Source organism: Podarcis filfolensis, assembly GCF_964270895.1.
Source record: "Podarcis filfolensis genome assembly, chromosome: 5".
Classification (NCBI taxonomy): Eukaryota; Metazoa; Chordata; class Lepidosauria; order Squamata; family Lacertidae; genus Podarcis; species Podarcis filfolensis.
The window spans coordinates 107,458-133,986 of NC_139608.1; the positions used below are offsets into that span (position 1 = coordinate 107,458).

General features: G+C 46.9%; 2 protein-coding genes across 4 annotated transcripts in view; both read right to left on the reverse strand.

Moving 5' to 3' along the window:
* The window catches only part of LOC310762131 (maestro heat-like repeat family member 5), a 67,627-nt gene extending 52,519 nt beyond the window's left edge, over positions 1–15,108 (reverse strand). The window contains exons 1-3 of one of the 2 annotated variants that reach the window (XM_083612626.1): positions 15,028–15,108; positions 12,239–12,550; positions 5,085–5,437 (exon numbers count right to left, since the gene is read on the reverse strand). In XM_083612626.1, the coding sequence (XP_083468752.1) occupies positions 5,085–5,436 (352 nt within the window). In that variant the 5' untranslated portion in view covers position 5,437; positions 12,239–12,550; positions 15,028–15,108. Of the gene's footprint in view, positions 1–5,084; positions 5,438–12,238; positions 12,551–12,991; positions 13,556–15,027 lie in introns of those variants that run through there. The other variant, XM_083612627.1, reaches the window with a different exon arrangement.
* PIGZ (phosphatidylinositol glycan anchor biosynthesis class Z) overlaps positions 1–26,529 on the reverse strand; it is a 145,304-nt gene that overhangs the window by 81,838 nt on the left and 36,937 nt on the right. The gene's annotated exons all lie outside the window — the stretch shown is intronic.

Genomic DNA, 26,529 nt, shown 5'->3' on the forward strand with positions numbered 1-26,529 from the left:
AGGGAGTCTTCTCTTCTCATGAGGTGGCCAAAGTATTGGAGCCTCAGCTTCATGATCTGTCCTTCCAGTGAGCACTCAGGGCTGATTTCCTTCAGAATGGAGAGGTTTGATCTTCTTGCAGTCCATGGGACTCTCAAGAGTCTCCTCCAGCACCATAATTCAAAAGCATCAATTCTTCGGCGATCAGCCTTCTTTATGGTCCAGCTCTCACTTCCATACATCACTACTGGGAAAACCATAGCTTTAACTATATGGACCTTTGTTGGCAAGGTGATGTCTCTACTTTTTAAGATGCTGTCTAGGTTGGTCATTGCTTTCCTCCCAAGAAGCAGGCGTCTCTTAATTTCGTGGCTGCTGTCACCATCTGCAGTGATCATGGAGCCCAAGAAAGTAAAATCTCTCACTGCCTCCATTTCTTCCCCTTCTATTTGCCAGGAGGTGATGGGACCAGTGGCCATGATCTTCGTTTTTTTGATGTTGAGCTTCAGACCATATTTTGCGCTCTCCTCTTTCACCCTCAATAAAAGGTTCTTTAATTCCTCCTCACTTTCTGCCATCAAGGTTGTGTCATCTGCATATCTGAGGTTGTTGATATTTCTTCCAGCAATCTTAATTCCGGCTAGGGATTCATCCAGCCCAGCCTTTTGCATGATGAATTCTGCATATAAGTTAAATAACCAGGGAGACAATATACAGCCTTGTCGTACTCCTTTCCCAATTTTGAACCAATCAGTTGTTCCATATCGAGTTCTAACTGTAGCTTCTTGTCCCACATAGAGATTTCTCAGGAGACAGATGAGGTGATCAGGCACTCCCATTTCTTTAAGAACTTGCCACAGTTTGCTGTGGTCGACACAGTCAAAGGCTTTTGCATAGTCAATGAAGCAGAAGTAGATGTCTTTCTGGAACTCTCTAGCTTTCTCCATAATCCAGCGCATGTTTGCAATTTGGTCTCTGGTTCCTCTGCCTCTTCTAAATCCAGCTTGCACTTCTGGGAGTTCTCGGTCCACATACTGCTTGAGCCTTCCTTGTAGAATTTTAAGCATAACCTTGCTAGCGTGTGAAATGAGTGCAATTGTGTGGTAGTTGGAGCATTCTTTAGCACTGCCCTTCTTTGGGATTGGGATGTAGACTGATCTTCTCCTATCCTCTGGCCACTGCTGAGTTTTCCAAACTTGCTGGCATATTGAGTGTAGCACCTTAACAGCATCATCTTTTAAAATTTTAAATAGTTCAGCTGGAATACCATCGCTTCCACTGGCCTTGTTATTTGCAGTGCTTTCTAAGGCCCATTTGACTTCACTCTCCAGGATGTCTGGCTCAAGCTCAGCAACCCCACTACCTGGGGTGTACGAGACATCCATATCTTTCTGGTATAATTCCTCTGTGTATTCTTGCCACCTCTTCTTGATGTCTTCTGCTTCTGTTAGGTCCTTACCACTTTTGTCCTTTATTATGGCAATCTTTGAACGAAATGTTCCTTTCATATCTCTAATTTTCTTGAGCAGATCTCTGGTTCTTCCCATTCTGTTGTTTTCCTCTATTTCTTTGCATTGCTCGTTTAAGTAGGCCTTCTTGTCTCTCCTTGCTATTTTTTGGAAATCTGCATTAAATTTCCTGTATCTTTCTCTATCTCCCTCGCATTTTGCTTGCCTTCTCTCCCCCGCTATTTGTAAGGCCTCGTTGCACAGCCACTTTGCTTTCTTGCATTTCCTTTTCATTGGGATGGTTTTCGTTGCTGTCTCCTGTATAATGTTGCGAGCCTCCATCCATAGTTCTTCAGGCACTCTGTCTAGCAAATCTAAATCCTTAAACCTGTTCCTGACTTCCACTGTGTATTCATAAGGGATTTGATTTAGATTGTATCTTACCGGCCCAGTGGTTTTTCCTACTTTCTTCAGTTTAAGCTTGAATTTTGCTATAAGAAGCTGATGATCTGAGCCACAGTCAGCTCCAGGTCTTGTTTTTGCTGACTGTATTGAGCTTCTCCATCTTTGACTGCAGAGAATATAATCAATCTGATTTCGATGCTGCCCATCTGGTGATGTCCACGTGTAGAGTCGTCTCTTGTGTTGTTGGAAAAGCGTGTTTGTGATGACCAGCTTGTTCTCTTGACAGAACTCTATTAGCCTTTGCCCTGCTTCGTTTTGATCTCCAAGGCCAAACTTGCCAGTTGTTCCTTTTATCTCTTGATTCCCTACTTTAGCATTCCAATCCCCTATAATAAGAAGAACATCCTTCTTTGGTGTCACTTCTATAAGGTCTTGTAAGTCCTCATAGAATTGGTCAATTTCAGTTTCTTCAGCACCAGTAGTTGGTGCATAAACTTGGATTACTGTTATTACTGTTATGTTAAAAGGTCTGCCTTGGATTCGTATCGAGATCATTCTATCATTTTTGAGATTGCATCCCAGTACAGCTTTCACCACTCTTTTGTTGACTATTAGGGCCACTCCATTTCTTTTGCGGGTTTCTTGCCCACAGTAGTAGATATGATGGTCATCCGAACTGAATTCGCCCATTCGCGTCCATTTTAGTTCACTGATGCCCAGGATGTCAATATTTATTCTTGCCATCTCATTTTTGACCACATCCAACTTACCCAGGTTCATGGTTCTTACATTCCAGGTTCCTATGCAATATTTTTCTTTACAGCATTGGACTTTCCTTTCGCAGCATTGGACTTTCCCCTTCATGGATCACTGCCTTGCCGTGGCGAAGTGGCTTGAAGAACTCAAAGAAGCTATGAACTATGCCGAGCAGGGCACCCAAGATGAACAGGTCATAGTGGAGAGTTTTGACCAAACGTGATCCACCTGGAGGAGGAACCGGCAAGCCACTCCAGTATCCCTGCCAAGAAAACTCCATGGACAAAGACAACAGGCATATAAAAGTTATGACGCTGGAAGATGAGCCCCTCAGGTCGGAAGGCGTCCAACATGCTACTGGGGAAGAGCGGAGGACAAGTACAAGTAGATCCAGAGCTGATGAAGCGGCTGGGCTAAAGCCGAAAGGACGTTCAGTTGCGGATATGCCTGGAAGCGAAAGGAAAGCCCGGAAACGAACTGGGAGCCAATGCAGATCTCTCAGAACCAGTGTTATGTGGTCCCGGCGGCCGCTCCCAGTCACCAGTCTAGCTGCCGCATTCTGGATTAATTGCAGTTTCTGGGTCACCGTCAAACGTAGCCCCACGTAGAGCGCGTTGCAGTAGTCCAAGCGGGAGATAACTAGAGCATGCACCACTCTGATGAGACAGTCCGTGGGCAGGGAGGGTATCAGCCTGCGTACCAGGTATAGTTGGTAGACAGCTGCCCTGGATACAGAAGTAACCTGCGCCTCCATGGACAGCTGTGAGTCCAAAGTGACTCCCAGGCTGCGCACCTGGTCTTTCAGGGGCACAGTTACCCCATTCAGGACCAGGGAATCCCCCACACCCACCCGCCCCCTGTCCCCCAAAAACAGGACTTCAGTCTTGTCAGGATTCAACCTCAAACTGTTAGCCACCATCCATCATCCAACCGCCTCCAGGCACTCACACAGGACCTTCACCGCCTTCACTGGTTCTGATTTAAAGGAGAGGTAGAGCTGGGTGTCATCTGCATACTGATGAACACCCAGCCCAAACCCCCTGATGATCTCTCCCAGCGGCTTCATATAGATATTAAAAAGCATGGGGGAGAGGACGGAACCCTGAGGCACCCCACACGTGAGAGCCCAGGGGTCTGAAGACTCATTCCCCAACACCACTTTCTGGACACGGCCCAGGAGAAAGGAGCGGAACCACCGTATAACAGTGCCCCCAGCTCCCAGCCCCTCTAGACGGTCCAGAAGGATGTTATGGTCAATGGTGTCAAAGGCTGCTGAGAGATCCAGCAGAACTAGGAAACAGCTCTCACCTTTGTCCCTAGCCCGCCGGAGATCATCGACCAGCGCGACCAAGGCAGTTTCAGTCCCATGGTGAGGCCTGAATCCCGATTGGAAGGGATCCAAATGGTCTGCATCCTCCAGGCATGCTTGGAGTTGTTCGGCAACCACCCGCTCAATCACCTTGCCCAAGAATGGTAAATTTGGCGATAGTTGGCCAAACTGGCTGGGTCTAAAGATGTTTTTTTAAGAAGCGGTTTAATGACCGCCTTTTTCTGCGGGTCTGGGAAGGCTCCCTCACAGAGAGAAGCATTCACCACCCCGCAGAGCCCATCGCCCAGCCCTTCCCGGCTCGCTTTTATCAGCCAGGATGGGCAAGGATCAAGGAGACAGGTGGTCGGTTTCACTTGTCCAAGCAGCATGTCCACATCCTCGGAGGTAACAGATTGGAATTGATCCCATGTAACAGGACTAGACAGAACTCTAGCACTCTCCCGCCCTAGCCCTGCTCCCACAGTGGAGTCTACCTCCTTCTGAATCTGAGTGACTTTATCTGCAAAAAACTTTGCAAAAGCATTGCAGGAGATCTTGGGGTCCCTACCATGCCCCGGTGGTGCAGGTGGTTCCGATAGATTGCAAACCACCTGAAAAGGTCTCCTGCTGCTGTTTTCTGCAGATGCAATGGAGGCGGCGAAGAAGGCGCTCTTCGCCGTCACCATTGCCACTTGGTAGGCTCGACATTGAGCTCTAGCCCGTGTCCGGTCTGATTTAGAGTGAGTTTTCCGCCACCAGCGCTCTAGCCGTCTCAACGATTGTTTCATCGCCCTCAGCTCTGGGGAAAACCATGGAGCTGTCTGGGCTCCATGCAATCGGAGAGGGCGCTTCGGAGCCAGACAGTCAATAGCCCTGGTTAACTCCGCATTCCAAGGGGCCACCAGGGAATCAGCTGAGAGGCCATCAACGTGGGATAAAACATCCCCTGCCACTCTCTGGAAACCAGTTGGATCCATTAAGTAGCGGGGGTGGACCATCCGAATCGGTCCCACCTCCCTGCAGAGGGGAGGGGTCGCGGAGAAGTCCAGTTGCACCAGGAAGTGGTCTGACCATGGCACTTCTTTTGTTTCGCTTTTAGTTAGTGTCAGATCACCAACATCCGTAGAGGTAAACACCAAGTCTAAGGCCAAGGGGAACCCAAAAGGGATCTGGTTCTGCCTACTCACCTGGGAGCGCTGGCCCAGAGTCCTCGAGGCTCTTCTTTTTTGAGGGCCGCTGCTGGCTTGGGTCTTGCTTGCTGGTCTGGGGCTTCACCAGCCCTGGCAAGACTAGGGGTCTGGCCTCTGCTGGTCTGGCCTCTGCCGCTGATGTTGAAGGCTTTGCCAATGCCGGCAGTAGGGCAGGGGCCTCTTCCTCATACGAGGGGTAGATCTTGTTTTTGCGTGCAACTTGATCTTTCCTCCTGCCCTCTGTGGCTGATGTTGAAGGCTTTGCCAATGCCGGCAGTAGGGCAGGGGCCTCTTCCTCATACGAGGGGTAGATCTTGTTTTTCTTTTTTCTTTTTAGAAAAAAAGCCATCCTGCAAGATGCAAAAAGTTTAGGAATTATTGGGGAATGATATATAATGAATTGAAAAAACTGTTTAAAAAGTCTTTTGTTAAGAAACCAGAAACATTCCTTCTAGGAATTTTAGACCAAGATGTAAAAAAAGAAAATTGGAAATTATTTATGTATGCAACAACAGCAGCAAGAATTTTATTAGCACAAACTTGGAAGACAGAAGAAATACCAACGAAAGAACAAGGCAAGGGAAACTTATGGAATATGCAGAACCGGCAAAACTAACAGAAAAATTACATGAAAATGACAACAAAGACTTTAAAAGAGAATGGGAACCATTTACAACATATATGAAGAGGCAACATAAATAAATGGACTCATTGGCAGGGTTTGAGTGAACAATCACAACTGTCTACAACAAAAAATAAGACTATATGTATTGAGGAAATTTTGGGGAAACATCAAATACGCAAGGTGAACAATAGGGAAATAAAACAAAATGTGAGTACGAGGGAAGTCCAGGGGAGGAGGGTCGAAATATGAAAAATTGTTAAAGATATAGTGTTAGAAGTAGAATCCATGGAAAAAATCAATAAAAAATTATTTTAAAAAAATAAATAGAATCTCTGGATAAGAAATTGTCATTTTAAGGTAATCTATTAAGACTGGAGTATGATATTCCAGTTTTGATTGCTGGAAATTTAGCAACTGGGAAATATTATCCTGAATAGTGACAGAATCTGGGAATGATTCAAAGTATTTGGTATGGTATTTTTATTTGTAAACATTGAAATGAGGAAGTCTTTTTACTCAGAGTGAGAAGGATGACCAAATATTTGACAGACCTGGAAATAGCAAGCTCATGTAGATCCAAGGGAGGAGGAAGTGGATACCGCGGAAGAATATTGTAAAATTTGTGGAGGAAAATGATCTGACATGATCTACTATTCCAGCCTGGTTATCTCTTCCTAATTCTGGGTCTGTGTTTTATTATCTTCAATATCTCTTGTGAAAAGGTCTTTTAATGTACGGTCAGTAAAAGCCTGGATGTAAGGCCTGCCTTTTGTGTGAATAGTTTTGTTTTCGTTTTCTCATTATGGGTGGATCCCAGGACAGACTAGGTCTGGCTGAAGGTCTGCCCTGAAACCTTGCTGGAAGGATCTCCCATTGCTGTGCCACTTTGCAGGAGTCGACTCCTGCAGGTGGCTTGTCTTGTGTGCGGGTTCAGGCGTGCTGCCTGCAGAAGTGGACCCTGGGACTAGCTACCTGGAAAGCCTCTGTGCCTGAGGACGCCACAACTCCCGTAGCCTTTTCAGGCTTTGCCCTCAGGTGGGAAGAGCATTGCACCCGGGAGAGGGAAAGGGGAGTCAAACAGGCACTCAAGGGATAATTTCAGAGAAAGAGCTTTATTTCTATCATCCGGGCTTGGTAGAAGGAGCTAGTGTGATAATTTCATAAACAAGCACAAGTTCACAGCCATTTGCACAGAGCATATATTCCCCTCCAGTTCCCTCCTCCTTCTCCCCCTCCTCAGGAGTCCTGCCTCATGAGTTTCCCTGAGCATGAACAGAAAGCTCCTGTCCTGGGACTCTTGGGACTCTTGGCGCCCTTCCCAGGAAAGGGGGATGAGAAGCCAAGGGGGTTGAGAAGCCTTGCGTTCAGCGTGTCCAAGATGTGATGCAACTGGATGAGATAAGACTCAGTTCCCAGACCTGCTTATTCCTGGCATTGACAGAGCCTATTCATTAGCTTTTTGAAGCCTTCTTGTACTGATAAAAAATAACCTTTTGCTTATGCAGCAGCATCTTGTGAGAAAGCAGAGAAGAGCAGAGAAAAGCTGTTGTAGACGAGAGAAATGGGAAATTTGGTTTTGAGGCCTGGGGTGACTTTGGGCCTAGGGGGGGTCACCTGTCCTCACCTCCTTCACTCCCTGGCTTCTCCCCCCCCCCCCGGAGAAAGGGGAAGGCATGGACAACAGACAGTCGCTTCAGGACACCGATCCGCTTTCAAGAAGCCGGCGCATGGGAAGAGCCGCACCCCATCAGCTGCGAGCAGTACCTGTTCCACCTCCAAATAATCATTTGGGCTTCTGTGCATATTCCCAGGTTGTACTTTCAGTTAGTTGGAAGGGGGGTGGTTCTCCAGCAGATGCAGGAGTGAAACGCCATCCCTTTTGTTGTGTTGAAAACAACAACTCTCATCTGTGGGCGCCTCAGCTTCTGATCCTAAGGATGAGGCTAATGTTTCTGGTCCTATCCCTGAAGTTCTTTTATAGGTACTGAAGATTGACTGGATATTCTGTTTATTGGTTTGGTAATGCTGTGTGTCATTTAAAATGTGGTTGAACAACTCACACCGCTCATGTGATGGCTCTCTGGGAAGTCAGCCCAAGTCACGGCGTGCACCACATCCCAGAGAAAGAGGGAAAGTGAATTGCTGTTATTAAGATGAATGTGTTGCCGAGAATGTTGTTTTTGTTTCAAACACTGCAGATTGTGGACAAGATGGACTGTTTCAAGAGGTGGCAGAAAGACATATCTAGATTTGTCTGGCAGGGCAAAAAGCCCAGAATAAAATTTAAGATATTAACTGATGCAAAAGAAAGAGGGGGGTTTGCCCTGCCAGACTTAAAACTGTATTATGAATCAGCGGCTTTTTGCTGGCTGAAAAACTGGCTACTTCTTGAGAACACAGACATTTTGGATCTGGAAGGGTTTAACAATAGGTTTGGTTGGCATGCATATATATGGTATGACAAGGTAAAAATTCACAAAGGTTTCAAAAACCATATTGTTAGGAAAGCACTATATAATGTTTAGATTCGGTATAAAGATTTGTTGGAAAACAAAACCCCTAGGTGGTTGTCACCAATGGAAGCTAAGGAAGTGAAAAAACTTAACATGGAATCTAAATGGCCAAAATACTGGGAAATCATAGAACAAGAGGAGGGAAAAGTGAAATTGCAGAGCTATGAGAAATTGAAGTCAAAAGTAAGGGACTGGCTTCATTACTACCAGATAAATGAAGTTTTCAAACAGGACAGGAAAATCGGCTTTCAGGTGGAGAGATCAAAATTAGAAACTGAATTGTTGGAACCCAATACTAAGAATTTGTCAAGAATGTATAACTTGTTGTTGAAATGGAATACACAGGATGAGATGGTTAAATCAGCTATGATTAAATGGGCACAAGACATTGGTCATGACATTATGTTTGCTGACTGGGAACAGTTATGGACTACCGGTATAAAATTTACGGCATGTAATGCCTTAAGAGAGAACATTATGAAAATGATTTGTAGGTGGTACATTACCCCAGTCAAGCTTGCAAAAATCTATCATACGCCCAATAATAAATGCTGGAAATGTAAGGAAACTGAAGGTACTTTCTACCACCTTTGGTGGACGTGCCCAAGGATCAAGGCCTTCTGGGAAATGATCTATAATGAAATTAAGAAGGTACTTAAGTGTACCTTTCATAAGAAACCAGAGGCCTTTCTCCTGGGCATGGTAGGCCAATTGGTGTCAAGGAAAGATAGGACGTTCTTTATGTATGCTACAACAGCAGCAAGAGTTCTTTTAGCAAAGTATTGGAAGACACAAGAACTACCCACGCTGGAAGAGTGGCAGACGAAGGTGATAGACTATATGGGACTGGCTGAGATGACTGGCAGAATCCGTGACCAAGGAAAAGAGACGGTGGAAGAAGATTGGAAGAAATTTAAAACTTATCTTAAGAACTGTTGTAAAATTAATGAGTGCTAAAATGTTATGGGTAATGTAAAACAGAATTGCAGTGACAAATAATTGGGTAAGAGAAAAAGGATTAAAGAAAGTGAATTATAAGTACACTGGTGCCTCGCAAGACGAAATTAATTCGTTCCACAAGTTTTTTCTTCTTGCGAGTTTTTCGTCTTGCGAAGCACGGTTTCCCATAGGAATGCATTGAAAATCAATTAATGCGTTCCTATGGAGACTGCTTGCCAGGCTGGCGGTGCGGAGAAGGGCTTTTCTCCCCACCGCAAGCCTTCAGGACAGGTAGGGGAACAGAGGGGAAGGCGCGCAGCGCTTCTCCTCTGTTCCCGGGGCTTGCGGTGGGAGGAGGGTTTTTCCTCCCCACCGCCAACATTCAGAACAGCATTCTGAATGTTGGCGGTGGGAAGGAAAACCCTCCTCCCACCGCAAGTCTTCAGGACAGCCATCCGAAGGCTGGCGCGGGGAGAAGGTCTCTCCGCCCCACCGCCAGCCTTCGGGGGAGCCTTCCGAAGGCTGGCGCGGGGAGGAGGTCTCTCCGCCCCACCGCCAGCCTTCGGAGGAGCCTTCCGAAGGCTGGTGCGGGGAGGAGGTCTCTCCGCCCCACCGCCAGCCTTCGGGGGAGCCTTCCGAAGGCTGGCGCGGGGAGGAGGTCTCTCCGCCCCACCGCCAGCCTTCGGAAGGCTGCTCGGAAGGCTGGCGGCGGGGCGGAGAGACCTCCTCCCGCCGCCAGCCTTCGGAGCAGCCTTGCGAAGGCTGGCGGTGGGGCGGAGAGACCTCCTCCCGCCGCCAGCCTTCCGAGCAGCCTTGCGAAGGCTGGCGGTGGGGCGGAGAGACCTCCTCCCGCCGCCAGCCTTCCGAGCAGCCTTGCGAAGGCTGGCGGTGGGGCGGAGAGACCTCCTCCCGCCGCCAGCCTTCCAAGCAGCCTTCCGAAGGCTGGCGGCGGGAGGAGGTCTCTCCGCTCCACCGCCAGCCTTCGGAGGAGCCTTCCGAAGGCTGGCGGCGGGAGGAGGTCTCTCCGCCCCACCGCCAGCCTTCGGAGGAGGTCCGAGGATAGTGGGGAAGACGCGCTGCGCTTCCCCGCTGTCCTGGAGATTTCCCTATGGGCTTTCGTCTTGCGAAGGAAGCCCATAGGGAAATTCGTCTTGCGAAGCGCATCGAAAAACGGAAAACCCTTTCGTCTAGCGGGTTTTTCGTCTTGCGAGGCGTTCGTCTTGCGGGGCACCACTGTAATTGAAATTAGGGGTTGCTGGAAAAGTTTAAAACAGGGATGCAGAAAAGGGAGGTATGGGGAAGTCGTTGAAATAAGGTTTAAGAAAAAGAGGTTATGAAATTATACGTGTTTGTATATTTGTTTGTTTGTGTATTGTTAGTTGTGTTGTGTTTTGATATATGTTGGAAAATTAATAAAAAATTTATTTAAAAAAAGAGAAAGAGGGAAAGTGAGCCTTAAAAACCCTTTTGGATCTCTATCCCAACAGAACAGCTGCATTATTTCTCTGGGAAGGTTTTAGTTTAGGTTTTAGAATCCCAGTTGCTCCCCCCCCCCAATTCAGGTGACCCACCAAATCAGAAATCAGTTAGAGAGATGCCCGAAGTGGCATGCAAGAAAATACTTAAAGAAATTAAGGCAGGGAGGGTAGCCGGCCCCTTTTCTGTCCCTCCCATAGAGGGTTTGCATATATCCCCATTAGGCATCGTCCCCAAAAAGGCACCCAGTGAGTTTCGCATGATTCACAACCTATCCTACCCAAAGGGAGGGTCCGTCAATGATGCGATACCTCAGGAACTTTGCTCTGTGAGGTATGCCTCATTTGACCAAGCGGTTAAACTTATTCGCAAATTTGGAAAAGGCGTGTTGCTGGCGAAATGTGATATAGAGTCTGCTTACTGACTCCTGCCAGTCCACCCGGAAGATTTCCGGTGGCTGGGTTTTAAATTTGATGGGGCATACTTTGTAGACACGGGACATGGGTGGCGCTGTGGGTAAAACCTCAGCGCCTAGGACTTGCCGATCGTATGGTCGGCGGTTTGAATCCCCGCAGCGGGGTGAGCTCCCGTCGTTCGGTCCCAGCTCCTGCCCACCTAGCAGTTCGAAAGCACTCTTAAGTGCAAGTAGATAAATAGGTACCACTTTATAGCGGGAAGGTAAACGGCGTTTCCGTGTGCTGTAATGGTGCTGGCTCGCCAGAGCAGCTTTGTCACGCTGGCCACGTGACCCGGAAGTGTCTCCGGACAGCGCTGGCCCCCGGCCTCTTAAGCGAGATGGGCGCGCAACCCCAGAGTCGGACACGACTGGCCCGTACGGGCAGGGGTACCTTTACCTTTACTTACTTTGTAGACAAAGCAATGCCTATGGGTTGCTCAGTGGCCTGTGCAGCCTTTGAGGCATTTAGTACCTTTTTGGACTGGGCGCTTCATTTTAGAACAGGCTTTGAGGGTGTGTCACACTACTTGGACGACTTTATTCGCATAGCTGATAGTAGGCATAAGTGCTCGGCCCTTCTGGAAGCCTTCACATCTTTAGCAGGAGAGCTGGGAGTACCTTTGGCTGCAGATAAAATGGAGGGCCCAGCTACAACTATGGTTTACCTAGGCATTGAGTTGGACACAGTCACCCAAACCTCAAAACTTCCTAGTGAAAAATTGGTTGCGCTTAGGGACCTCATTCAGCAACTTCTCCCTCTAAGAAAAGTTACGCTCAGGCAGATTCAGTCATTGTTAGGCCATTTGAACTTTGCTTGCCGAGTGGTTTCCCCAGGCCGCCCATTTTGCGGCCGCCTCGCGAGGTTGTCAGCAGGCTTGCGGTCACCCCATCACAGGGTTCGCCTATCTAAAGAGGTAAAATCTGATCTGGAAGTCTGGCTGAAGTTCTTGGAAAGGTATAATGGTGAAGAAGCAACCGTTGGAACGCAAAGGCAACGCGGCCAGTACCAAATGCAAAGGGGTAGCGACAAAGACGTGTCCTTTTAAGCCTCCCTCCTTTTGCTCCACCAAGCCCCCCACAAACGTTAAAGGTGCCCCACCACCCTGCGAATGTGGCTAGAAATAAAAACCCCCAGCCAAACCTGATCCGTCGGGTGAGCTGTGCGCTTCCTAGTAAAAGGACTAAACGGCGATGGGCTGGCGCTGAACGTGCAAACCGCGTTCCGCAAAGCTCCGCTGCAGAGAAGCCACCCAGAGAGAAGGGAACACCCGGTCGATGGGGTTTTCCAGCGCGGTTTCAGCCCTGCTGTTCCGGAGCTAAATGGCTCTGGCTGCCGAAGCGGCTGCCTGGAACACGGGCGGGCTTGAGGCAGGCAATCCGATGGGAGGCACAACACCGATGCGCGGGTAAATCCAAGTGAAAATCGATCACCGAAGGAATTGAGATACACAGCCTAAAGGAAAGGTAAGCAAGAGACAAAACAACCTTAATACAAACCAAAGCGGGATGGCTGGCGAGGTGAAAAGAGGGTGAGCCCCGGCCGCGCCGGCCCTAAATAGGGCAGGCTACGCCCCCCAGCCACCCAACTGGCTGGCTGGGTTGACGACACAGCCGGGATTCCCTCAGTCTCACAGGGGCTGGAACCAGCCCCCGCGCACATGGAGTGGGCATGAAGCCCACAACCCCAACTCCTCGCCAGGTTCGGAAGTGGCTTTGTTGTGTTGAAAACAACAACTCTCATCTGTGGGAGCCTCAGCTTCTGATCCTAAGGATGAGGCTAATGTTTCTGGTCCTATCCCTGAAGTTCTTTTATAGGTACTGAAGATTGACTGGATATTCTGTTTATTGGTTTGGTAATGCTGTATGTCATTTAGAATGCGGTTGAACAACTCACACCGCTCATGAGATGGTGTGATAGGCGCACATACATAGATCAGCACAGGAAGACCGACCTGAAGCCATTTTGATTCCTAAACTGAGCAAATGTTTTCTCTGCAAGGTCAGACTGGAAAAGCCTCCCCACTGTCTTTTCCCTCACAAATCCTGTCTTAAGGGTATGTCTGTGTTTGAATAGGGTGTGAGCCTGTGACCTGGCCCAGGAACTAGGTATTTATCATTACAAAAGACTGGCCAGGCTCCCCAGGCAATCCAGTCAAGTAACCTGCCAAACAGGAGATAAACAAGGACAAAAACAACATCAAATTTCTGTTTAGACCGCCTTTTCAGGGATGTAGGTGTGATGTATCTGAGGGGTGGTCTTAGGTTACACCCCTTCTGTGACGTATGTATGATGTTCCAGGGGTGGTCTTGGTCTACAGGGTGGCAATTTCAAGAGTCCATATAAGGCCTTGCGCACCATTGTTCTGGGTTCCTCATCTTTCCTGCGGGTGAGGGGAGCACCCTGTTGCAACAGATCAATAAAGATCAAGCTTACTAGCTGCCTTGCTTCTCAATATTCTCTGGTTGGCCTCTGTTATCTTCTCCTACCAATAGGGAACCTATGTAAGGACTCTATATGGGCTCTTGGATAACCCCATAAGGAAAAAGGGCAATTTTTTATTTACAACAGAGGCTCTCTGGGAAGTCAGCCCAAATCACAGCCTGCACCGCATCCCAGAGAAAAAGGGAACGTGAGCCTAAAACGTACAGGGGAGGGAACCAAGCAAGCTGTTAGGGGCCAATTCTCATTTACTGCACCCTCATGGTAAGACCTTGGGAGAATGCCACTGTCAGGGGCTCAGGAGCAGGAGCACAGGGGAGAGAGGAAATGGAGAGCGAAGGGGAAGAATCCGAGGGCAGCGTAGGGGAGTATGACAGTGGCCCGAGAGATTCCATGAGCTTCTCCAGCGAATCAGAAGATTCCCAGAAGGGGGCGCCGATGGTCAGGGCAAGGGGGGTCCCAGGGGGGACGCACCAGAAACAAGGAGCCAGCGGGGAACCCCAAAGCAGCAGCGGGGGAGCAGGACCAGTTTCCCCACCAGAGCGTAGTGGGGGGGAAGAGTCACATGTGTCAGGGCCAGCGTCTCCTCCAGCGGGGAGAGAAGGTGAGTCAGGGCTGACCACGCCTCCAACGGAGGGGAGGTCAGTTGCAGCTAGCCTCCCTGAAGGGGGAAGCAGTGACAGCAGCAGTGAAACGGTCAGGAGGAAAGTTGCTGGCTGGGCGCGCGCGCCAAGTTCAAATGTACAGGCACGGGGCACAGCAGGAGACCCGGATTGGGAACCAGCTCCTAAAGCCCGCCGGAGGGAGGGGGAAGGCTCAGGGGATTCAGCGTCAGAAGAGTCTAGAAAGGGCGAGACCCCGACGGACAGGCGGAACCAGAGGCGGAAAGAGCAGAGGAAGAGGTGGAGTATGGCTAGAGTCTTAAACTGCTGTCTGGGGGGAGGAGACTCAGACGGAGCATCAGCGGTCTGACAGTTGAGACGTAGAGCTGCGTGCTGCGGCTCTGGAAGTGAAACTGAACTTCAATAAAGACTTTCGTATTTAACAACGAAGTGGCGTTGGTCCTTTGTGAGCTGGGACCTCGGGCAGCTCTGACAACCACCTTTTCCCAGACATGAGCTATATAGAGAATGGTTATTTCTCTTGTGAAATCAGGGAGACGTTTAATTAGTAAGGAATTCCATGGGTTGTAATGATACCACCACAAATAGCTCTGAACAGGCCTCTGTCTCCAATTTCTACATTTTACCCTGGCCAGCCCCTGAAAGAGCTGAATGGTTCTGGCTTTGGAACAAAATTCTGCCTAAAAGGTCCTTCCTGGGGGTTTTTTATGATGTTAGCCGCTCCGAGCCCAGCCTCAGCCGGGGAGGGCAGGATACAAATAAAAAATTCTTATTCTTATTCTTATTCTTATTAAAAGGGAACACAAATGCCAAATTAAAACTAAATATACCATACTGACTTTGGGGAGAACAAGAAAACACACTCACTCTCTATGGAGGTCGCTGTGTACCAGCGTTGCTAAGGGCCCCCAAGCCCCTGGAGACATGAGGTCACAGCACTATGACAACATGATGGAATGATGATGTCAGTGGAAAGCAGACCTCTTGCTCATCTCTTTTTCTATTTACATTATATTTGCTGATTTATGATCCGGCAAACCTTCATCGAAGATGAACTAAGAACTTATTAATGGATTGAATATTTTTAAAATTAATTCTCCATTAATAACATTCCAATGATAACAAATCAAATCAATTCTTGCCACATCATAATACAAACAATAAAGCCAATTATACATTCCAAACTAAAAAATTTGGGGAGGCCTTTCCATGTTCTGGCTGTCGAGAGAAAGCTTCTTTCACTTGTTCCTGCGTTCTTCTCTCTTGTTTCCCCCCAGATTCAGCTAGGTAGACCAACTACCTACCTCTAAGGGGCTACTGTACAATTTCTTAATTTTTTGGAAAGGATTCTTTTAAATACTTTTTTAGGACTTTTTTTAAAAAGACTTGATTCTTTTAAAGGGATTTTTGGAAGAGTTTTTTCAATATATTTTTTCCAAGTTTCCCCCCCATTTCATAATTCTGATCTTCCAGTCATTTTAAGATATCCTTCCTTCCAGAACACTCTCCTGTTTCTTAGTCCAAATTCTAATAATTTTTGAAGAGCTGAGTCCAGGGTGTCGTACATTGTCCTGAGCAAAGGTGGTTGGCATTGCAGGGTAAATATTAGGCTCAAGTGGCATCGCAAATTTTGCACACAGTGATCTCTAGGATAAGCCAGGCATGTGTTGCACTGGGACCTATAGCACTGTGTTTAGAGGTCAATTACAGTTCCCATGATTCTTGGGGGGAAGGAGTCATGTGCTGTAATGTTATGGCATGTCCACAGCCACTAACAACAACCAAGGTGAATAGTTTCTGATGAATTTTCCTTAAAATGTCTTGTCTCAATTATATTTTTAGAGTTTATCATTGCAATGGTGAGCTAGATACTGCAGTTTTTGGTTGTGGTGACCTGCTATTCGATATAATTAGTTAAAGATGTTTCTATATGTAACAACAGCAGCTAGGATTCTATATGCGCAGAAATGGAAGGAAAAAGAAGTTCCAAAGAAGGGATAAGTGAGATAATGGACTATGCAGAACTAGCAAAATTAGCAGTTTTGTGGACAAATAGGCCTTTTTCGGATTATAGTACGCTGAACTCGTAAGGAGGATTTGAGCTATGAGCAACGTAAGTAATTGGATTATAATACTGGGGTTATGATTTGACAAACAGAAGATGGGGTGCAGCAGGAGAGAAATAACAACTCCATGGAAAACAGGGTGGGAAGTTGACGAAAATTAAGAGAAAAGTCAAAATTGTGTTTTGACTGTATATGATTTTTAAAATATTGAAACAATAAAATATAATTGTAAAAAAAGAAGTTGTAACCACTTTTAAGCTTCTGGGTAGGCAGCCTCAGAATGGCTTGTAAATGTACTTTGAAGAAGCCAGCTTTGGCAGAGGCCACTGTGACTTCAATGCCAGCCCATAATAGGCCTTACGGCAGATGGAAGCTGGGCTCTCTTCCGGCACCTCGGAATTCAAAGAGGTCAGCTCAAGCCCTGCTGTTTCCTAGCTCAGGGCGCCATATCACCAAAGTCTACCCCTGGGGATTTGGGGGGGGGTATTTTGTTGAGTGCTCTCTTGTTGCCACACCTGCTCCTTGCATTTCCTCCTGACCTGAGCACAAGGAGACCCTTTTGTTTCTGGCGGACCACCTGATACAAGCGTTTCCTCACATGCGCAAGCAGACAAATACCTCTGCGCATGCGAAATGCTTTGCTCTGCCTATTTGCTTCTGAATCCCAGTTGCTGGAAACCTCAGGAGCGGGAAGGGCTCATGCGCTCGGGTGCTGCTTGCTGGTTTCCCAAGGCCATCTGGTTGGTCACTGTGAGAACAGGAGGCTGGACTAGATGGGCCATTGGCCTGACCCAGCACAGCCTTTTCTTCTGTTCTTAAGCAACCATAAGGCCTGATTGAAGTGGAAGAAGGTTGCGCTCCATAGACAGAGGGGCATGGAGCTGAGCATGGCTGCGAAGCAAAAGGCTGGGGCAAGGTTTTGGAAAATGCTCCATTCAGTTCTGCCAAGCTTCACCTGGAAACCCAAATCCCCTCTATCGTAGGGCAGCAGTATTCTGAGGGCATCTTCCATGGGCCATGGGCCTGATCCAGCAGCCTCTTCTTGTGTTCTTAATGTAGAACGGTAGCAGAGGAGCGGAATCAGGGTTTCCAGGTGAAGCTGACCTTCTGATTGGCAAGTCCTAGGCTCTGTGGTTTAACCCACAGCGCCACCCGCGTCCCTTTGTAGCAATATAGCAAGTGGGAAAATGAAGAAGGGAGAATCAACAAAAGATCCATGAAAATGTCAATGAATATCAAGCAATACTCATTGGTTAAAATCATGATGCCTGTTTCAGCAAACCAACAAAGCTTTCCAAAGATCTCTGAAGGAAGGGAGGGCTGCTCCTTGACAATATCCGCCCTCCCTTCCCCACAGGTGGGCAGGGTTTGCGGCACCGAGCGAGGCTCACCTGAGCGGGTGCCACCCACCTGCTTGAGCTGGCCTTTGACCCGCCCTCGGCCAGGGAGGACAATGGCCGGCCGGCCGGGGGTGGGCCTAAGGCCAAAAGAAAAGAGGCTGACCCCTGAGCTCAAGCCTCTTTTGCTGTTCTTATGCAAAGCCTTATCTGCTTGCGGTGTTAGTCCCCAGGAATATTCCGGGCACTCGTTCCGTATCGGGGCTGCCACTTCAGCGGCGATACAGGGTTGGGACCTCGCACACATCAAGACACTGGGGCGCTGGCGCTCAACAGCCTACAAAAGTCACATTCGTCCCGGCTCCTCCTCCTTATCACTTGCAATTTAATTGTCTTACAGGTTTGCCCACCATGAAGATCTGGGTTATAGGCCACAGCATTGTCCATTGGGCAGCGGATTATGCACAGTCTCAAAATCGTGGCCATAACCTTAACATCCACCCCAAGGTACGCTTTTGTTGGATGGCCCAGCGGGGCATGCGTTGGTGGAGCTTGATGCCCATGCTGCGTAGTGCCGCAGCGACCCATGGCCCTCCAAGGGTCTTGATTATACATGCGGGGGAGAACGATCTAGTGGAGCAAAAAGGCATTGCCCTTGCCCTTGCTGCAAGGGCAGATTTAAAAAGCCTACATGCCTTGTACCCATCAATGACCATCGGCTGGTCCAATCTCCTACCCCGTCTTCACTGGAGGGGGGCTTCCAATCCCTCTCACCTCAATTATGCAGTGAGTAAAATTAGCAGGGCCATGCGCAACACCATGCGCCGAATTGGTGGGTTCTCTATCCCACATCCCACCATCACAGCAGATAGAGTTGACCTATTCCGGGGGGACAGGGTGCACCTGACCCCACTGGGCAATGACTTCTGGCTCCACGACTTGCGACGAGCCCTTGGGGACTGGATAGATTGCGGGGTTTGATTGGTCCTCGGTTGTGGGACTTGGCGGCGAGGCCCCTTAGGGCCTCGAGTGGCGGTTCTAGGCCTTGGCAAGGTAGCCTTTAGTCTAACATCAAGTTGGGGGGGGATGCAGTCATGCTTGCAGGGCCCATTGAAGGGCAAAACCGGGAGTCCCTGGCCCTAGAGCGGCGGCATGTAGGTCAAACTCCCCAGACGAGGTCAGTGGAAGGGCATGCTGTGTAAGTTTGTGCTTTGCAGTCCCCTCTCACTGGATCTCATCTGCCTGCATATCCTCAGCCAGGCGGGCTGAGAGGGTTACCTGCCAAGGCCTGTGCCAAGTTCCCCACTTCTGAAGCTCAATCAAGTTGTGGCCAATTTGAACCCATACTCTGGTCTCTTGTCTTATCATTTGGGGAAAGGGGTAGGCACCACAGACAGGGTTTAGCGCGTGTGCCCGCAAACGTCTAGTAGCAGGGAGTTCCACAGGGCTTGGCTCTGGGTACATCCCTAGTGAAGACTAGATGAAACTCAGGGGTGCTGGGAACCACCAGAGATTCTCCGTGAGGGAGGTGGAATCATTTGGGTCCTAGTCGTTGAGGAAGCAGGAAGGCCTAGAAGGCCTGGCAAGGCCTGCACAAATCTTCCCAGCCTAACTGTTAGCAGTCAAATGCTGGGACTCCTCCCTGTGATAGGAATTTTGAGGTCTTAGATATATGTTAAATGTTCATAAGTGCACCAACCAAGCACGTACATAGATCAGCACAGGAAGACCGACCTGGAACCATTTTGATTCCCAAACTGTCCCAAACTGACCAAATGTTTTCTCTGCAAGGTCAAAGGAAAATGGAAAAGCCTCCCCATTGTCTTTTCCTTCACAAATCCTGTCTTAAGGGTATGTCTGTGTTTGAATAGGGTGAGCCTGTGACCATCCCAGGAACTAAGTATTTATCATTACGAAAGACTGGTCGGGCTCCCCAGGCAATCCAATCAAGTAAAGCCACTTCCGGCCTGCCCAGGAGGTGGGGTTGCGGGCTTCATGCCCACCCCACGTGAGCAGGGGAATCCCGGCCGGGTCTGCCCCCCCCCAGCCAGCCAATCAGCTGGCTGGGGGGCGTGGCCTGCCCTATTTAGGGCCGGCGCAGAGGGGGCTCGCCCTCTTTTCGCCGGCTAGCCCTCACGTTTTCCCACCCACCCTCCCTCCCTTTAAGTAGGCTTTAGGTAGGTCTTTGACTTTGCTATGGACTTCGGTCTGTCGCCGCAAGGGGCATGGTAGGAATTTTTCCCAATTGGCAATTTCTAGCCTTTTGGTTTTTCACCTACCTCATAGCAACTCGTCACAACTTCTCGGCATTGGCGGTAGGCATTGGTAAGAAGGGGTTAAGAGGATGTGGGGGGGAGGAACGCCATCACCTCCCCCCAGCGAGCGAAGGGTGGTCCGTTAAAGGACTCCGGGGGGCGTGGACCTGTCCGAAGCCTATGGAGGTGTGGGCCAAAGGCACGCCCCAGAGCGGTGACCCGGGGGAGCTCCTAGTCGACGTGCCTCGGCAGGAGACTCCCCCGATATTGTGTTGACCCTTCCCCGTGTCTCCAGCAAATGGGCTGGAGCCGGATAGTCGTTAGGACCAATGCCTAAGCCAATGCCTCTCATTCCTGAATTCAATAAAGTTGTGGCCTAATTCGCCCAATTAACCTTAAAATATGGTGTCTCGTGTCTTTATTTATCCTGGTGGGGGGCGGGAACCCGCCACGCAACCTGCTAGACAGGAGATAAACAAGGACAGGAGAAAAACAACATTCAAATTTCTGTTTTAAACATCCCTCGAAATAGTCGCCAGGTGCTCTGTGGGCCTGAGGGTGTCTCAGCCAGGAGAAGTCTGTGGAATCGGGCTGCTGCTGCTGCTGCTGCTGCTGTGTAAACTAAGGCAGAGTGGCTCCAGGACTGCAGTTAATCTGTAAGGAGCTACTCTGAGCACTCTGTGTATGCTCTTTGGCTGTGCTGTTTAGGAGCAAGTTTATTTTCTCAAGTCAAGTCTCACCGCTGCATGACAACCACTGCACGACGGCTTCCATCGGCTGCCAATCTCCCAGAGGTCTGGGGGAAGACGGAATTGAAGCACGAGTTTCTTAGCCAATCAAAATGACCAAGGATTTGAGGGAAAGCTGCCCTTGATTAGTTGCAACTAGTCTCCAATCTCAAGAGACTGAAGCGATGTATGCACTTCAGGCCAGACCTTGGACCCATTTCGAAAGGCAAGCCCCTCATGACGTAGGAGCAATGAAAACTGCTGCTCTGACATCATTTATGACACAGGATGGAATTCTACAGCACCGCTTTCTTATCTTCAAAGGGTCTTCCATTCTCCGGAGTTGGCCAGTTTTCTCGCTTCCTGGGTGAATGTGGCCTAGGTCGCAAGGATTTCCTAAAGAGCAGTCACTTACTGTTCTCTTCTTTCAGTGTTGGGGTCTCCCTATTAGCTTTGGGGGTACATTCTGTCCTTTTGGTCTCTTCCAAGCAATCTTAAATCTTACAAGCTTCTTTTTAAGGCATTTATTCTCTTGTTGCCCTGTGTCTTCCTTGAGCTATTTTAACTCCCCTTCATTAGCAAGCTCTTGCCTTCCAAGGTAATATCTGTCTCCTATCTCCTGACAAGGTTCCAGCTGCTAGTTTGCTGTTGTTGTTGTTTAGTCGTGTCCGCCTCTTTGTGACCCCCTGGACCAGAGCACGCCAGGCACTCCTGTCTTCCACTGCCTCCCTCATGCTGGTAGCTTCCAGAACACTGTCCCACCATCTCGTCCTCTGTTGTCCCCTTCTCCTTCTGCCCTCCATCTTCCCCAACATCAGGGTCTTTTCCAGGGAGTCTTCTCTTCTCAGGAGGTGGCCAAAGTATTGGAGCCTCAACTTCACGATCTGTCCTTAGTCTTCCTAAAATAGTACTCATTATAAGCAGTTTTCCAAGACTTTTCTATATTTATAGATAATATTGGGGTACACAACAGCCTTCTGTTCAGAGAGACTCTCTACTCAGCTTTTAGGGTGTCCATGTAAATAGTACTCTTTGAGGACAGACAGTCTCTTATATGGATTTTGATCACCTTTTAAAATCATTAAACTTGTAGCATGAACCCCCCACCCCAATCATTCAGTTTGTACAAACTTCACACACACTCACACTCACACACTACATACGCCACGCTTCTTTTATAAATTCATAGAAAAATCAACCATACATCGGATTTGCACTGTTCCACTTTTATTTTACTCCATGAAGGAAAGACTACAAAATGGGGAAGGTTTGATACAGGGCACCATAATCCCTTCATCATCCCAGCACATCCACAAGAGCCCTGCCCAGTTGCTATGCCAACCCTGATGGTCCTAGACAGAAGACAATCAAGATCACAAAGAAGTTGCATATGGGAGTGGGTTCAGCATGGACTGGAACAAAGGACAATGATCAGATCTTCCCTCAGGGGACAGGAAATTGCGACTACCTTTTGCCTTCAGAAAATGACTCATGAGGAGGAGATGAAGGGAACCAGCCAGGTGACAGGACACTCAGGTTACCACCGCAACTCCTCCCTCAACCCCTCCTTTCTGTAATGTCTGCATGATGTTTCTGGGGGTGGGCTTGACCTAGAGGATGGGAATTTCAAAAGTTTTTATAAGGTCTCGCACCATTTTTTTTCTGTGTCTTTTCTCTCTCCTGCAAGTGAGGGGAACACCCTGTTGCAACAGTTCAATAAAGGCCAAGCCTACAGGCTGCTGTTTTGCTCCAAGTTATCCTGGTTGGTGTCTTTGTTTTTGTCCAAGGGAGCCCTTGGATTTTTGTGGTAACAAACTGTACTGTTTTGCTTTCATAAAATTCCATTGTACGCATTCCCTGTACAATTTGCCCCTTGGGAGACCAGAGTTCGAATCCCCACTTGGCCATGGGGTGGGGGGGTCAGTCAGTGCCTATCAGCCTGGTCTACCTCCCAGAAAGTGGGAGAAGCATGATCAAATGGGCACAAGATGTAGGTCATAATATTATGTTTGCTGACTGGGAACAGTTGTGGACCACCGGTATGAAGTTTACGGCATGTAATGCCTTAAAGGAGAATATTATGAAAATCATTTACAGGTGGTACATGACCCCAGTTAAGCTTGCAAAAATTTATCACCTGCCTGATAACAAGTGTTGGAAATGTAAAGAAGCTGAGGGAACATTCTTTCACCTTTGGTGGACGTGCCCAAAGGTTAAGGCTTACTGGGAAATGATCTATAATGAACTGAAGAAGGTATTTAAATTTACCTTTCCTAAGAAACCAGAGGCCTTCCTTTTGGGCATAGTCGGCGAATTGGTGCCAAAGAAAGACAGAACATTTTTTATGTATGCAACAACAGCAGCAAGAATACTTCTCGCTAAATATTGGAAGACACAAGATTTGCCCACCGTGGAAGAATGGCAGATGCAAGTGATAGACTATATGGAGATGGCAGAAATGACCAGCAGAATTCGAGACCTGGGAGAAGAGTTGATGGAAGAGGACTGGAAGAAGTTCAAGGATTATCTACAGAAATATAGTAAATTGTTTGAATGTTAAAATGATGTGGGATTTAAAGGTAACACGGCATTTGGGATATGGTTAAAAGAGGTATGAAAAAAAAGGACTTAAAAAAGAGGGGAAATTAGAGATATAACAAGTGGGAGTACACAATTATAAATGAGATGTGAAAGAGGGTTAGAATTTGCTGAATTTGACGGAATAAAGAGGAACACAAAAAAGGGAGATGTGAGGAGGTCAGGAAAAAGGGTTATAGAACTTTGAAATTTAAAAGTGGATTTTTTTTCTTTTTTATTAAGTGTGTATTTTTTGTTTTTTGTGTTGATATGTATTTGTCTGATTTTTATGTGTTGTAAAATTCTAATAAACATTTATTAAAAAAAAGAAAGAAAGTGGGAGAAGCAACAAGAGGAACAGCCATTTTAGATCTGGTCCTAACCAATTTTGATGACCTGGTTAGTGGGGTAGAAGTGGAAGGATCATTAGGCGCGAGTGATCATGCTCTTCTGAAGTTTACTATACAGCGGAAAGGAGCAGCCAAGCATACTAGGACTCAATTTCTCGACTTTAAGAAAGCCGACTTCATAAAACTTAGGGAAGTGCTGGGTGAGATCCCATGGACAGTAATACCAAAAGGAAAGGGAGTTCATGATGGCTGGGAGTTTGTTAAGAGGGAGATAGTAAAAGCACAACTTCAGACAATACCAATGAGACGGAAACATGGAAGGTGCCTAAAGAAGCCAGGGTGGCTATCTAAAGAACTTTTAACTGAGTTAAGATTAAAAAAGGATGTGTACAAAAAATGGAAAAGGGGGGAAACCACCAAAGAGGAATTCAAACAAATAGCCAGCACGTGTAGACACAAAGTCAGAAAAGCTAAAGCACAGAATGAACTCAGGCTTGCTAGAGAGGTTAAAAGCAACAAAAAAGGCTTTTATGGGTATGTTCGTAGCAAAAGGAAGAACAAAGAAACAGTGGGGTCACTCAGAGGAGAAGATGGTGAAATGCAAACAGGGGACACAGAAAGGGCTGAACACCTCAATGCCTTCTTTGCCTCAGTCTTCTTCGATAAAGAAAACAATGCCCGACCTGAAGAATTTGGAGCAAATGATTCAGCAGAGGAAACACAGCCCAGAATAACTAAGGAGATAGTACAAGAATACTTGGCTAGTCTAGATATATTCAAGTCTCCAGGGCCAGATGAACTGCATCCAAGAGTATTAAAAGAACTGGAAGATGTGATCTCAGAACCACTGGCAGTCATCTTTGAGAATTCCTTTGACAATATTTCTTGCAGTTTTATGAAGAAGAATCTTCAGGGGATGGGGGTTGGCCAAGGGTTTGAAAATGGTATAAGTGCAATTTATTCAGAACAAAAGGCTAAACTAATTGTTAACAACGTGGTGACAGAGGAATTTAAGATAGAGAAAGGTACACGACAAGGTTGCCCAATCTCCCCGCTGCTTTTTATTTCAGTCCTGGAGGTTTTGTTAAATATGATTAGAAGGGACCGTTTGATTAAAGGTATTCAGGTCGGAGCCAAACAATACAAATTGAAGGCTTTTGCAGATGACTTAGTTTTGACGTTACAGGAGCCAGAATCTAGTACGAAAAGAGTATTAGAACTGATTCAAGAATTTGGTCATGTGGCAGGATTTAAACTGAACAAGTTAAAAACTAAAGTTCTTGAGAAAAACTTAACACCGATTGAGAAAGAGAGGTTTCAGAAGGAGACTGGTTTAACATTAGCTAAGAAAGTAAAATACTTGGGGGTTAATATGACTGCTAAGAACTTAAACTTATTTAAAGACAACTATGTTGGACAGAAGTGAAAAAAGATTTAGAAATATGGTCAAATTTGAAGCTTTCCTTGTTGGGCCGAATTGCAGCTATAAAGATGAATGTATTGCCAAAAATGTTGTTTTTGTTTCAATCCTTGCAAATTTTGGACAAGATGGACTGTTTCAAGAAGTGGCAGAGAGACATTTCTAGATTTGTCTGGCAGGGCAAGAAGCCTAGAATAAAATTTAAAATATTAACTGATGCAAAGGAAAGAGGCGGATTTGCCCTGCCAGACCTTAAACTTTACTATGAATCAGCAGCATTCTGCTGGTTGAAAGACTGGCTGCTTCTTGAGAACACAGACATTTTGGATTTGGAAGGTTTCAATAATGTTTTTGGGTGGCATGCATATTTGTGGTACGACAAGGTTAAAGCACATAAAGCATTTAAAAACCATATTGTCAGGAAAGCATTGTTCAATGTCTGGATAAGATACAAAGACTTATTGGAAAACAAAACCCCAAGGTGGTTGTCACCAATGGAAGCGAAGGCTCAGAAAAAGCTCAATATGGAGGCCAAATGGCCGAAATATTGGGAAATATTGGAACAAGAAGGAGACAAATTGAAATTGCAGAGTTTTGAGAAATTAAAAGATAAAGTGCGAGATTGGCTTCATTATTATCAAATAAGAGAGGCCTATAATTTGGACAAAAAAATTGGCTTTCAGGTGGAAAAATCAAAATTGGAAACAGAACTGTTAGATCCCAAAACTAAGATACTTTCAAGAATGTATAACTTGCTGTTAAAATGGAATACGCAGGATGAAACGGTTAAATCTGCAATGATTAAATGGGCACAGGATATCGGTCATAACATCATGTTTGCTGACTGGGAACAGTTGTGGACCACAGGTATGAAATTTACGGCATGTAATGCCTTAAGAGAGAATATTATGAAAATGATATACAGGTGGTACATGACCCCAGTCAAGCTTGCAAAAATATATCATTTGCCCGATAATAAATGTTGGAAATGTAAAGAAACTGAAGGTACATTCTTTCACCTTTGGTGGACGTGCCCAAGAATTAAGGCTTTCTGGGAAATGATCTATAATGAAATGAAAAAGGTATTTAAATATACCTTCCTGAAGAAACCAGAGGCCTTCCTTCTGGGCATTGTCGGCCAATTGGTGCTAAAGAAGGACAGAACTTTCTTTATGTATGCAACAACAGCAGCAAGAATACTTATTGCAAAGTATTGGAAGACACAAGATCTACTCACCCTGGAAGAGTGGCAGATGAAGATGATGGATTATATGGAATTGGCGGAAATGATTGGCAGAATCCGAGACTTGGGAGAAGAGATGGTGGAGGAAGACTGGAAGAAATTTAAAGACTATCTTCAGAAATATTGTAAAATTAATGAATGTTAAAATTATGTTCGGATTGGCAATAAGTGGTATTTAGCAACAAAAGTTAATAAGAATATGTTAAGATATAGAGTTAAGATAAATGAAAGAGGGTAAGGATTTGCTGAATTGATTATGTAAATGGGAATGCAAAAAGGGGAGGTGTGAGGAGGTCAAGGAAACAAGCAAATGAGCTTAAAAATATCAAAAAATGGATTTGTTTTTTGTATTTTGTATTTTTCTTTTTTTTCTTCTCTATGTATCTTTGTATC